Genomic DNA, 14542 nt, shown 5'->3' with positions numbered 1-14542 from the left:
CCCCCCCTTTTTTTGTCATCTTTCTTTGGTGTTAGGAGGCAAGTTGTGGTCTGGTTGTGCTTGTTCATAAAAATCAGCAATGGTAATGGAACAAATGTTTGTGCTGGGTTTTTAGTGAAGTTGAAAAAGCAGTTTTCTTTATTCTGGAATACTACTTCCTTAGTATTTTGGCAGCACCTAGAAGCTCTTGTTGCACAAGTTGCCAATTAAAGAGCTTGTGGAATAGGTATGATACTCCATTAAAAGATAAATGTGATTAAAATAGTAAATTTTTCCTACGTATCAAATCTAGGAAAAAAAAGTTACTAGTTGAAAAATTGCCTGATGGAAGCAAATAAAGTCTCAAAACACTGTAGCTACTAATCTGCAAATATGTGGAAGGATATGTTAAAAGCTGTTGAGTGTTTTGTGATAATTCTCTCTAATTATTTGGGAATGAGTAAGTCTGGAAAATGTTTCACACTTTAAGTGTTTACGGTCAAACTACCACTTGAAAATATCATCGGCTTTTTGAGACATGAAGAGAGATCAGTCAAAAAGATATGGAAATGGATAGGGTAAAAATAGGGAATTTTTTTGTCTTGATTTCTGTATAGCCAGATTGCATGTACTTACACCTTAACAATACAGATTTGTGCATAAACTGAAATGAACAGCCTGAAATGAACAGCCTAAAATGTAAGACACAAACTTTTGCCTTCTTCCTTGAAGCTTAGTAAGATTCTGCCATTCACTATGTGTCAAATTGACTGTTGGCTGTCTGCGTCATTATGTGTGGACAGTTCTATTGATTTCTTTCTATATTATAAAGAAATTAAGTAACAATTTCTTGACTCTTAGGAAATACTTCACCTGTGCATTTGTAAGCCATGATAACAAGATGACCATGCTAAATTAAATTTGGTTCCATTTATTTTATTTAAAGCTGTCAACACCATTGCAATATCCATATAAATACAGGCATTGGCCTTCCTACATTTTTCATGGATTCCTAGTCTTTAAAAAAACCCAACCAGGCAATCTCTTTGAAGTTAAGTCCTTTGCAGGCAGGGAGCAGCTCAAAACAAGGAAGACGTGGGTAGCTGTGTGTGTATTTAAGTTTTCTCTCTGTCTGGGTGAAGTCGCTTACATTTGCTATAATTAAAGCCAGTAACAATGGGAGGGAAAAGAAACTCTGAAGAGGTATAGATGCAAAAATCATTAGCGTAATTGTAACCTGATTTGCAGAAAGACTTCTGAAAAAGAAAGAAAACATGCCTGAGGAAGAAGGAATGTTAATTACTTGGTATTTTTTAAGTAACTTGTTATCAGTGGATTAGAGTGAGGGGACGGATATAACTATTAAAAAGAAGTGACTAGTGGATGGAAGGAAAGTTCATTTACTTCTTAGTAACTTCTACTTTAAGGTATTGTGTTCTTACAGAAATTGAATTTGAAATATAATGTGTGTGTGTATATACCTGTATTTCATTCTGGAGCCATTTAGACCTTCTGGCGTCTAAATCTGTATCATCAGTCCGTCATGGAAAAGTCACATTCCAAAGCTGCTGGTTGTAACCTGTCCTGTGATCTTCAGAGTAAAAAGCTCTCTAAGCTGTATAACAGTTACGGTTAGAACTTTGCATAATTAATGTCTTTTTGAAAACACACAGGAAGTGTATCATATAAAATGTTGCTGCAATATTTAACTATAGCTGTACCCTGTGAAAGTTACTGACATAAGTGCTGTAACATTCATACCCAAGTGAAGATATTCTTCTAATAATGTGTTACAAGAGTAGTCTTTCACTTGGAAAATCTTCTACTTAAAACAATTTCTTCATATTCTTCTTTTTGTCTGTCTGTTTAAGAAGCTGTTATGGTAAAATCATGCATCTTTCCAGCTGACTCCCTCTATACATCTGCTTGCTTTGGAGAATAGGAACTTTTTGTTTTTAAACTAAGAGTTCTAATTACTGTGTTATATTTGAGAATGTTGACCTTAGTAGCTGGAGAAATGAGGACATGTGGTGAAGGAGATATAAGCAGGGACTAGCAAGAATATGATGATGAAGTAGAAAGTATGCAAAGATAAGTTTTTCTTGAAATTTCAGTAATGACCATGAGCTAGAAAAATGGAGATTAGAGTATTACTGTGGATATCAGATTTCTATTAGCTTCTTGAGACATTAATACTTAGGATAGACGTGAGTGGAAAATGATCTTCAAATAAATTGTAAGATATTTAAAGCCTGTACATTTGTACTGGGAAATGATCCAGTCTCATAATGAAAGAACAGAGTAGGATTTGAATGATTCAACTTTGTTCTCAACAAGATTCTAATGTGCTTAACTGTATTCTGTTTAGAGTTTTGAAAGACATGTACGATACAAACATCAGCAAAACAGGATTTTTATTAGGGCTTCGTTAACCTTATTTCTTCTAAGATAGAAGTAAAAATTAGAGGTGTTAATCAGACAGAAAGTGGAGGCATTGTCGTGACAGTACTCTAGTACTCGTATTTCTTTGTGACTGTCAAGAGATTTGGGGAAAGTTGCTTTTTAAGCCATTGTCCTTTGTAAGTAGTAAATGAAGAGGGTGGGATACAGGAAAACTTGCAGAAGAGCTGACTGATTTTCTCTGATATGTGGTGAGTGTTTCTTAAGTATTTTTCCTACAAGCTGACTGAGCTTGTTCTCTTAGGCTTTGCCTGAAGATACTTAATTGAGAAACCTGATTTTGATTTTAGTTTAGAACTGTGACAACCATTCTGGGTTTAATCAGTACTGCATCAGCATAACCTATGTTTATAATGCAGCTTTTGGAACAAATGCCAAAGGCTGTGTGTGGAGTTTGGAAAAGCCAAAGCTTTTGTATAAATGAGTTAGGTACTGTTTGTAAGGCCTTTTGGGAGTCACAATTTTGGTAATTCATGAAACACCCTGGAGAGTGAAATTCAGGGCACCGTTTGACTAGATTACTTACTGGCAGAATGAGTTCTGCCATGCCTTGGTGGTGGGACAGAAGAGATTGCAGAAGTGTGAACGAAGCTGATGTTCAAAAACCTGCTGGACTTACTAATTGAGTCTTGTGCAGTGAGGGCCTTAAAGCAACAAGAAGTGAAGTAGATTTGGGAACTTCCGTTAGCTTAGAAGCATTTATTCTGTCCTCTGAATCACCTGAAAGGGAAGAATACTTTGTATTTGAAGAATAATGTGGATTTTCATTTTTGAGGAAAGGGTTCTGTGACCAAGGGCAAGACAAAATCAGTGAGGTTTCTATTCCAGGTATTTCTAACGTCTCTTTTTTTTGAGGGATAAATCTGCTGTCTTGAACAAAAGGTCAGTATCTCCCTGCAGGGAAGAGAAGTTTAGATAAATGGTACTGCTTAAGGATCAGGGGTGCCTTTGAGAAAAACCTTTTTTAGTTTCTGAAACCTGTTTGGGTTTGTTTTGGTTTTTTAAGAAGTGACAATCTTTTACAATGGAAGAAAGGACAATTTGTGTGCAAAGTTGAAATTATGGAATGTATAGGATACTGTGTAGAGTTTATACATAAAAGCAAGTGAAGAATTTTGAAGAAATACCACAGACTTTGTTTTGCTCAGGAGCTGAGAATGAAAATATGGTAGGAGATAAGATATTGCTGATCAGCCTGAAAGCTCAAATTGTTCTGATGAATAAATGAGTACTGGTACATAATAGTTACCTGTTCTGTTTAATAGTATGAACATTTTATCTGTTTCATTGAATCCTTCTATCATTTCAAAAAGAAGCTTCTTGGTATCTGGAAGAGAAACCCAAAACAGATCAATAGTGTATTGGGCAGCTACGACATTACATCCTTCTGTAGGAATAGTGTTTCACCCTCAGTTTCTTCCTGATTTCTAGAATGGGGCAAGATGTGTGTAATTTCAGAGGAAACCAGGGAGTAAGAGGAATTTGAAAACAGAATTTTTATCAGCTAAGATATAAGTAAAACTGGACTAGAATATTGCTCTAGTTATCAGAGGAAGTGTGGCAAGTAAAGTGATCAGAGCTCAATAGTAGGCTTAAATATCTGACTTAACGTGATATTCTAAAAGTTTTTACATATGTTGCAGGTGGCACTTTCTTTACAAAATAGATGATTTGCCACTGCAGACAGGATTAGCCTCCAGCAAGGGCTTTTTGTCTGAACTGGAACCAGGAGGTGGATAGACTTGAGAAGAGGGAAGGATCATACTGGAATAGAAGCTCTGCTTGACAGATACTATTCTGGATCCAGGTTATCTGTTGAAGAATATTTTTCAGCTTGATTGAAAGCTGAGGTGACAGCATTTCCTTAATTTAGACACGTTCTGTTAAGACTGAGAAACTGTAATTTTAATACTTCTACAGTAATAAATACACAAAGCAGAGGAGATTTAGCTTCAAGAGTGTGCTTTTGAGTATGTCTCGTATTCTTCAGAATATCTGGACCCTGCAAATCACGTGCTATAGATGACAATACATTTTTTCCGCAACAGGTTGAAAAGGTGTATATATTCAGCACTTGCACTTAATTATAGCATGTTTTTCTATGCAGAAAAGCATAGGTTATGTTCTGAGGTATGTGGCTGCAGAGAGGATACGGGTACTGGTTCTGTGTGGACCAGTCCAACTCCAGCGTGGCTCACACCGAATCAAAGCTAAGCTGTTGGCTGTGCTGTTGGACTGTTGATGTCGCTGTGCTGTGCTCCTCAGCAGTCTTATTAGCTTGGCTGCACTGTGTGCTGCTTGGCAGTCTTACTTGGTTGGCTCTGTGTGTTCAGGATATGTAGCACCAAACACGTGAAATCTTCTCCTGACCCGGCACACAGGAGTGCATCGTGCTGACGCTGGACTTGCTTGAGATGTAGCTAGATTTGGGGTTGGTTCATGGAAAACTAACAATTGCCCACGTCATGCTCTCTGTTTCCAGACTGTAGCAGACGGACCCTAGAGCTGGTTTGACAGATACGTAGCTCAGGTCTGTCTCTGAGATTTGAGCTCGTGCTCTGAGCAGTGCAGGAGACATGAAGACTGCTTCATGGACTCGTGATGGCTGTAAAAGCAGCACTGTGCAAATGTAGTTGTGCTGTGAATAAATTAAATAAACTCAGACAGACCCCAAGATGCCTCGGCATTAAGCCAGTTTGGTCGTCTGCATGTTGAATGCACAACTCGAGCTACTGAGAGCTTGCTGTGCTTCTGCTGTGTATGTTGATTATTAGTATTATACATAGATCTTTTTCTACTTTGTATAATGAGACGAAGTTATTTCACTATATCAAATTAGTCAGAATTCTTTTTACTTAGACTGTCGGTGAATGCTAGGTGAGGGAAATTAAGGAATCGTGTACTGCTGTGAGATGTCCAAAGTGACTTATGAGCAGGAAGGTAATGTGTTGGGTTCTGGGAGAGGGAAATGACTTGGGGCAAAAGTTCCAGATATCATTTGGTCTAGTGCACTGCATGTAGTCTTGAATGAAGATTGTTCATCTCTAAGCATGTATATTGCTATTTTTTTTTTAAATAATGCCAACAGTGAAAACTAGTCCATCTATCTCAGTATTAAATGTTTGCTCCCTTTGAGAGCATCAGTGTTGAATGAGTTTCTTCACACAAAATCTAAATAGACAAGGCTCTGCAGCTTCTGTAAATATACTCTCTAAACCAGATAAAATCCTGTAAAATAAAATGTAGTCACATCCAGCAACAAGAAGAATAGAGTTAAAATGACGACATCCTTGTCATTTAGCATTAATGGAGATTACAGAGAAGACAAAAACTGTCTCCTTGAATGTTTGTATTACTGTCTGTTGGCTTTTTAAAAAAGCAGAAATGTAAGTTTTCCTTATTTTTCGAAGGAGATTATGAAGTGAGTATTTGTATGCAGGACCTTGAAAGCAGCACTGAAATTAAATAATTAATAAAACTGTAATGGATGAGGTTGGAATAGAAATGTAGGTAGAAGTATGGCTGATGTTAATGTAGAAGAAAGGTAACACTGGCTGTAAAGGAAAACTAAGTGATAGATAAAGAGAGGCAAAATTTTTGGAGTTGTGATGTTTAGTGATCTCTTGGAAGCTCAGTAAATCAGTTTGTTGGTACAGCTGCAGTGCTTAGGGACTAAACTATAAAGTTCACCTCCTTTGGAAAGAGTTGATAGGTCTTATCTTTTGTAATAGCATATAATCTCTTTATTAGTGTTCCACTTAAAATGACTGAAGCGAAATTATTAGAAAAAAAATGCAAAGTTTTGAGGGGCTAAGCAATATGTATTGTATTTATGAACATTTCTACCTCTAGTTCTAGATTCTTCAGTTGTAAAGTCACTCCCAGTGACAGAGGCAAAAATTTTTGTAGTTGTAATGCAGAAGTTTATAGAGCTTCTTTCTAAAGAAGTGCTCTTGAGTATGTTCAAAAAGCAAATTACTATAAACATATTGATGAAGTAAAAGGCAGTGTTAACATTGTCCCTATCTACTTAATCTGCAGCAGCCTATTACAAGGAGTCTTTAACTCCTTTTGAAAACCAGTAATTTAAAATGTCGTATGTTGGCAAATCATCAAAATCAATTTCCTGTTACAGGAATAGTTTTTCTTCCATTTATCTTCTCTGAGAGAAGGCTTTCTCTCCATGAATTCTTTCATGCTTGAATGACATGATTCAGCTCCTGCTAAATCATGAACAATTCTATCAGGTTAAAGCTTCATGAGTGGTCAAGTTATCTCCTGAAGCCTGTTTGGCTTGCAAAGCCCTTGCTTGCAGTTCAGTAGCCCCTCTTGAGTACCTGTGGCAAGGGAGGTGATAAGGAATGCTTGAAAGACACTATCAGTGTTCAGAGATGTGAATTGTATTTTTTTTTCCCCTCAAATTTTTAAGATAAAACCACTGAATGCCTCATTTAAGCAATTGGGAAGTGACAAAGCAGGTAAGAAATTGCAGAACATAGATACAACTGATAGCTGTAGAAATAATTGACAACAAAAAGGTGGGTGTTTAATTGCAAGGAATACAATATTTGAGTGGAATTCTTTGTCACAGCAAAACCAGTTAGAAACTCTATATTAATTTTTAGTGCATCCTTCCAAATGTGATTTCTCTGTGGGTTTTCTTTGTCTTAACTGACTTTTATTCCTTATGGTAAAGATCTTTTTTGTCATTTGGTTAATGGCACTAGAAAAAGTAGTTCTAAGATTAATTTCCTAGCTGTTGCAAATTGAGAACTCCTAAAATAGTTGGCTAAGAATTTTTTTTCCCTCTCTCTAGACCTTTTTAGCAAGTTTCCATGATCATGGTGTTATCCATAGTCCTGAGCGATAATTATGTCTATGTGTAGAAGTTCACTGCTGTCTAACTTCAACTCGTCAGATCATTCTGTCAGATCACTGTGTAGTAATGTCAGGATTGTCACTTGGCCATCACTAGAAATATTAACTCCCCACATCCCTATGTCCTGGAACAATCTTCAAGACAGATTATCAGTTCTGTTTATATACCGCAAGTGTTTTCCACCTGAAATTGTAAGCTTGTGAAGCAATTGCACCTTGGTGGTTCTTGCTTTGTTATGATAAAAGATCAAAACAGTTCTGAGGCAGAAGTTTTCTTAACAATGTCCTATGTACTCTGCTAATGTAAACAGTTGTAGTCCATTGAGACATTTCGGTGATTCCGGACTCTCTATACTGTGTGTTTTCCAAGGTCCTGGTTGCAATGGTCTCATGGAAAACATGTAGTCATGTATTTGCCAGTTGATATAAGCTGGGTAGTTTTCACTAAGTGACCTGTTGCTAATCTTTGTCTCTCCATGAGTTAGCATGGGCTTAGTTCTTGCTAACTGTGAACTAATTATGAATCGTATACAGTAGTCTAGGTTTTAACCTAAAGTTCTGCTGTGTTGACATTTTCAGTAGTCTTTATTTTTACTTTAATTCATTAAAAACTTGCTCTGAAGACTTATGTAATCTCAGCTGGTTTATATTAACCACCTTTCCCACACTTTATGGATTCTTGTAACTTGGCTTTCACTCTGTAACATGAACTATTGCAATCATTACTGAAAATACAACTTGCTAATGGGAGTTGCCTTGATTTTTCTGCCTTTTTTTATTTTACTGTTCACTTCACCTGAGCAAAAAGTGCTGGTAGTGTGATCATGTGGGTCGGGATAAATAAATATGTGTAAGAGCTCATGCCTTCTGTTGCTTCAGTAACTGGTTTGTATTTTCAGACTATCACAGTGCATATAATTTGTGCTTTTTCTATTTAAAAAACCCAACAACACAACCCAGCTGACAAAACCCAAGAGCTTGGCAGGGTAAGCGGTCTTTTGGAGAAGAAATTTGCATCTTCAAAGTCTCAATAGAACCACAGAATCTTCCTTTGTGTATGTCATGACTTGAAATTTCTTAATTCCCAGATCTCAAAATAAATAAATTCACTTGCATTGGGAAGAGTAAAATGTTTCATTTCAAATTAAAATCCATGTATTCCAATACAAAATGAAACCATTTCAAAATAGTATTTCAGAAAATGTAAAAATAATAAACTGTTGAAATCCTTTTGCCTGTTGCTCCTCTTCCCACCCTGTTTTTTAGTTCAGATTAAAACTTGCAAATGAAACCTCCACTGTGTACACTGGTAGAATGTGGTTGGAAGTTTCTGTTGCTGGCTTTTAAAGTATGTATGTTCTGATAGCTGCATCCTGCCAATATTAGTGCACCGTATTTTTTACCAGTGAATAGCTTGTTAAAAATGATACACAACAGGATTTGCCATTGCTTTCAATGGATTTGTTTGAGCTGAAAACACTGAAGTTTTACTCTATAAGGCAAACTGGGGCTTCAGCTCTGATACCTGAAAGCTCAGCTTTTCTCTTTTTGCGTTATGGGTTGTATACTTCTGTATTGGAGTACACTCAAAACAGACCCCTCCATCATTTGAGGTGGCTGGGAATGGCTGGCAAAGCTTCATCTTTTGGAGTTCACTTTGTGTAAGTCTCTGCCTGGATATGACAACTGGGAGAGGAGGGCACATTGCAAAATCTTGTCTCTAAATCATTAAAAAAAACCCAACTAAATCTCATTTGTTGATTATGCAAGTGAAACAAAAGGTTGTAATGGCTTAAATTGATATGCTATTTTAATGAAGTGTTAGCAGCAAGATCAGTTTTAGCAGTATTTCTTTTTATAGTGCTTGTTAATGTTAATAACTGAAGTGTAAAGGGTTTGAGACTTGTAAAATTTAAGCATTATGAGTGTCTATATATATATATATGTGCACACAGGAAACCTCGACCTGTCTCTCAGCTGGTTGCACAACAGGTTCCTCAGCAGTTTGTGCCCCCTACACAATCAAAGAAAGAGAAAAAAGACAAAGTAGAAAAGGAAAAAAGTGAAAAGGAAACAACAAGCAAAAAGAACAGTCATAAGAAAACCAGGTAAAAATTTTTGAAACTTTTGCAGTATTGATAAAACACAGTTTAGAAAAGAAAATGAGAAAATGTTGTGAGGTTTTACTGCTTTGTACGTGCTGTGGCATACTCTTTCAACAATAAGGTTAAATATTTGTGCATGAAGTTTCATTGGATTAGGATGCCTACTAAATGCAAAGAAAACCTGCAGTTTGTAATTTTAACCAGAAGATGGAGACCAGCTGAATATAGAGAGAAACACTTCAGTATTTTCATTAATGGTTATGGATGTGTTTCTCAAACCATCCAAAACTGTAGATAGTCAAATGAAAGATACTAGTCGCTGGAAAAGAGAGGGGACAGGAGGGACTAGTTTTTATGTAAAATAATAAGGGGGAAAGTGAACCAGACAGATTGCAGAGCGGTAATATGGTTATTGCTATCCTTGCAGAACTGGAATAAACTTTGAAGGGCTGAACTAGGGTATAAATCAGCGTGACAGGAGAAGGCACGTATATTACCTAGTGATAAAAACCTCTGTTACATCTGGGATGCTGAAGGAAACCTTGGACTCTTAGAATTGAAAACATGAAATACTACAGTACAGACAAGCCGTTGTAAAAGCCTTATCCTGACCAGGTGGAAGGAGGGTGTGAACTGCAACACAAAAGCAGCAAGTTTAACCCCTAAATCATTATAGTGTAAGCATAAAGCTATTGTGGCTAGAATGCTGTGCCAAAAAAGTTTAGAAATATGAGAGACATGTAGTCTAATCAAATGTGGGAGGAAGTACTGATTTATGGGTTTTTTTTGCTTTTTATTGTTATTTTCATTTTTTCGGAGGCACTCTAAAGTAGTCCAGCCAAGGAAGATCATTTGGATTAGTTACGCAGAGAAGTAGCAGATGCTTCTCTTGGGCTTGAAATAGGATCATCAGGATGAGAACCTGGAAGAGATTGAGAGTCAAGAGAGAGCAGTCATTGAGAAAGTCATGGTTAGGATTAAGGACACTGAGATGTTTCGTCCTTTTCTTTATTTTAATTCAGTACTACATTTACTAGCTTACCTCATGCAGCTGAAGTACTCCAGTTATGAAGTATTTGAAGTTAACATAGTGAGTATTAATTAAGCTGGTTAAATATTATAAACTGAAGTATTGATGGTTGAATTGCAGTAGTACATTAAAAATGCAAGGGAAAGAGGGAGAATGTTTAACAAATAACTAAAAAATCTTGGACTGAAATGCCGGTATTGAGATTTGCATTAAGAATTGCTATTTGAAATAACTAAGCTACTTTTTTAATGCTTCAAACAGTTTGATTTTTCACAGAGTTGATTTGCTGGGTAGGATAGTGAGTTAGGAATGTTTGATTAGTTTAAGCAGACTTCTGTATCCTCTGGGAAAAGGATATTCTTTTCTCTTTGCCTTAAAACTTGCACATTATTGCTGGAAAGGACCATAAAAATCTGCATGCTCACTCAAGATGATTAATAAGCTCCAGGCATAGCACATACACAGGTTGATAATGCTGAGTTTTTCTCTCTGTTCTCATATTACAGAGCAGCAGATTTTCAGTTTTCTCTTGAATTCTTCAGTTGTGCTACTTCAGCCTCAGGGGAACAAGGTGTGAAAGCCTATCTCTATTCTAGTGGAGGAAAAGCACAAGGTGGTTCAGCCGAAGTGAATGGGAACCAACTCTACTTCAGACAAAGTCAGATGATAGGGTAAAGGTTAGGGCTTTGCTGTTAGCACACCTGCTAACATGTGATGTCATTTATTTTATTGCAGCTTGAATCAGGTCGATGCATAAAGCTATGCTGTTCATAACAGCTTGTATAAATTCAGCTATTTGGTGACAGTTTTCCATGGTAGTCAAAGGAAAGTAATAAACTGGAAGTACTTTATGCTTGTCACTAGCAAAAATATGATGGCAGATATAAGCCAGAGTGTTCTTTGGTCCTTTTCGTTGTGAAAATCAAACAATTGAAAGATTAGATGAAGAGACTTAGCCTGTCAACACTGAGTGTAGCTCTGTGCATAATTTAAATCACATCATATGCCAGGATATACCAGAGTTGTACTGTGAAGACAGAGTCCAGTTCAAATAATACATTAGCAGTCCTAGCGAAGTTTTGAAATGACGTAATACTTGCTGCAAGGTAACACTGTCAGTGCTGTTGATTTCAAAAATCAGACACCAGTATCTTCATTACAGAACATCATTCTCTACTTAGAATTGTTGCTTAAGGCTGCTGCAGATATGGATGCTTATCTGGATCAAAATTATAACTTTCTATAGCCATAATAAAGACAGACTTCATTTTTAGAAGCCTTTAGAAAACTTCATGAGTGCAACAGACACGTCCATGTTGCTTCACAGTTACATTATTCATAAGGTCAACTATTAAATAATCTTAGAAGAAGGAAATGTGTTATGTTCAGCTATTTTAATGTAAAACATACTAGGCAACAGTCTACTATAAATACCTGTGGTATGTTGTTTTCCTGTGTATTACATGTTGCACGTAGTGGTCGTATATACACATGCATGTTCTCCAGAGCTCCTAAGAAGTAAGATAATAAGATGGTGTGTGTGCTTTTAATATGATTATTCGCTTTATTTAGGCCAAGATTGAAAAATGTGGATCGAAGTAGCGCTCAGCATTTGGAAGTTACCGTTGGAGATCTGACAGTCATAATTACAGACTTTAAGGAGAAAACTAAGTCACCACCTGCTTCCAGTGCTGCTTCTGCAGATCAACACAGTCAGAGTGGTTCTAGCTCTGATAACACAGAGAGGGGAATGTCCAGGTCATCCTCGCCCAGAGGAGAAGCGTCATCACTGAATGGGGAATCTCATTAAAGTTTATTTCCTCCAGTTTCTTTAGTCTCTTCAAAACATGCAAATACATAACTTCTGTCACCCGTTACCACATTTTCATGACAGATTGTTCATGCACAATTGGTATGTTGACTGGAACATAATTTATGCAGTTTTAAATAAGGAAAAAAAGTGCAGTGGTAGAAACAATAATTTAAACGCAATCTACAAATGCTTACGAAGCATTTTCAGACCAACTTTTTAATCTTCATGTGTAAAGGTGCCATGAAAATGTGGTTTGAATGTTTGTTATGCAGTGTTATTGGTAAGTCCATTTTCACTTTTAGTTTAGTGAATTCTAACACAACTCTTGGAGTCTTTACTATTGGCATGTACTGAATTTAAATTTTTATAACATAGTTCAAGTTGCCTAAATATGTATTATTTGAGAATTGTGAAACATAGTTATATGTATGCAAGTCAAAGATCAACTTAATCAACTATTGCTGCAACAGAATTTTCATAATAATTATCTTAAAAACACCTGCTGGTACTTGGTGTGGTTAAATAGGGAAAATGTTATTAAATAAAACATTTGTATGAATTTTTGCCAATGTTTGACACATTTTACTAGATTACTGTTACTGAATTATGTTGATGGGTTTACCAATATTTTTTTCACACTTTAAAACACTTATTGTAATGTTTACAAGCAAAATAGAAAACACATTCTAAGCATTGATTGGTTAACCTTACAATTCAGGTAAAGTACAACATTGTCACTGTACACTGGTATTCTACGTTGTATAACAAATATTGAACCTCAGATGATGATGAATTTGACAAAACCCAACATTTGGAAATATGAAAGTTTGGAAAAGCTTTAAAATTAACAGAAGTGCAGTTCTCATTTCTGCTTAGTGCTATTTCCTTGCCCCAAATTTATCTAGTGTCACATAGTCACTTATTTCATTACAGGAATATCAGGTGTTGCACAAGAATAAGGAAATAACAATACTATTCATTTTTTGTTCCTGAATCAATTTCTTTAATATTGATTTGGCCTATTAGAATATATTATGTCATAAATCATATGTAAAAACTCAGTACCCTACTTTATGGCATAAACTGTCAACATTTATGCACTTAGCAATATACTGATGCAGAGCAGAACTATTTACAATCCCATCTGGTATTATGTAAAATTACCAATAAAATATTTTTGTGAATACAGATTTTGCATTTTTGTTTACAACCAATAAGTGTTTTGATACACGCATACAAGCCATGTATAGATTTTAAATTACACATTCAGGTTCAGTACAAGTGTTCATTTAGCTCCTTTTAGTGAGGTAGTCTGCTTACTCCCATGATTCTTTTCTTTTTCATTCAAAGTAAATATATTTTTAAGCCCATGTAAAAGTTGGATAGATCTTACTGGTAGTAAATCCAGCCCCAAATTATTACCAACGTATGATATGTCTCCTAACAGCTAAAGCAATGGATTTTTGTAGCCCCTGACAATTGTGATGTTTGGTGGTTTCTTGTAGTAATGTATTTTTCTGTTTTTAATGCAGTACTTCTACAGCACAATGGTACTGTTCTATTTTGTAAGATGCTAGTTGTGAAATACAGTTAGTTGCATAAAATGGAAGTCTGATGTGATATCTGAGAACATACATACCTCATTCCTTGGTGTTGCTGTTTAAACTTTTTAGACATCAAATGTTAATTATAGGCTATTTCAGATGGGTAACTACTGACCTGTTTATTCTGTATTCTGCTTTATCTTTCTAAATAGGATGTCTGTTCATTGCCATTACCTGGCCAAATCTTAGTATCTGTAAAACAATGCATTTTAAGGTTCTTAAATGTTTTGGGGGCTGGGCTGGTATGCAGAGTAACATACACTAGTTTTTAAAAGAAAAAAATATGTGCTTCTCAACTTTATTTTTTTTATATTTTATTTTTAGGTGGACTATTTGCAGAATATACTGATGTAATGGATTACAAGAGAGCTGAAACTGTTTAAAGTAAGCAGTTTAATGATAGATGTTTTATGAAATGTGTTTCTAATTTAAAATGTAATGAATGCTAACACATTTCAGAATTCCTTGCAAACAAATAATAACCTGTTACCAGTAGTTCACTAAATGGGAAACGTATTTTCATTTAACTTTATGTGAATAAACCACCCAGCACTGCCAACAAGAGGACTCTTTGTATCTTCAGAAATAAGTAGCCATTTGGTTTGGACGGAAGGGAGGATGGAGTGGACTTTACTATGATTCAACTGTCTCCAGAGAATAATCTCAAAAATGT

At 35.9% G+C, this 14542-nt stretch overlaps 1 protein-coding gene across 1 annotated transcript; it reads left to right on the top strand.

Moving 5' to 3' along the window:
• Positions 1 to 9234: 9234 nt before the first annotated feature.
• Positions 9235 to 14072, top strand: YAF2 (YY1 associated factor 2; the record flags this gene model as incomplete). The annotated part of the gene is made up of 2 exons (XM_010018230.1): positions 9235 to 9425; positions 12025 to 14072. Coding segments are annotated over 2 exons (429 nt in total), but the record flags the coding sequence as incomplete, so codon positions are not given.
• Between the last annotated feature and the right edge of the window lie 470 nt (positions 14073 to 14542).

The sequence above is a fragment of the Nestor notabilis genome, unplaced genomic scaffold (assembly GCF_000696875.1).
Source record: "Nestor notabilis isolate BGI_N333 unplaced genomic scaffold, ASM69687v1 scaffold16857, whole genome shotgun sequence".
Classification (NCBI taxonomy): Eukaryota; Metazoa; Chordata; class Aves; order Psittaciformes; family Psittacidae; genus Nestor; species Nestor notabilis.
Note: the sequence above shows the minus strand (reverse complement) of the source record. Positions and strands in the feature narration are given on the sequence as shown.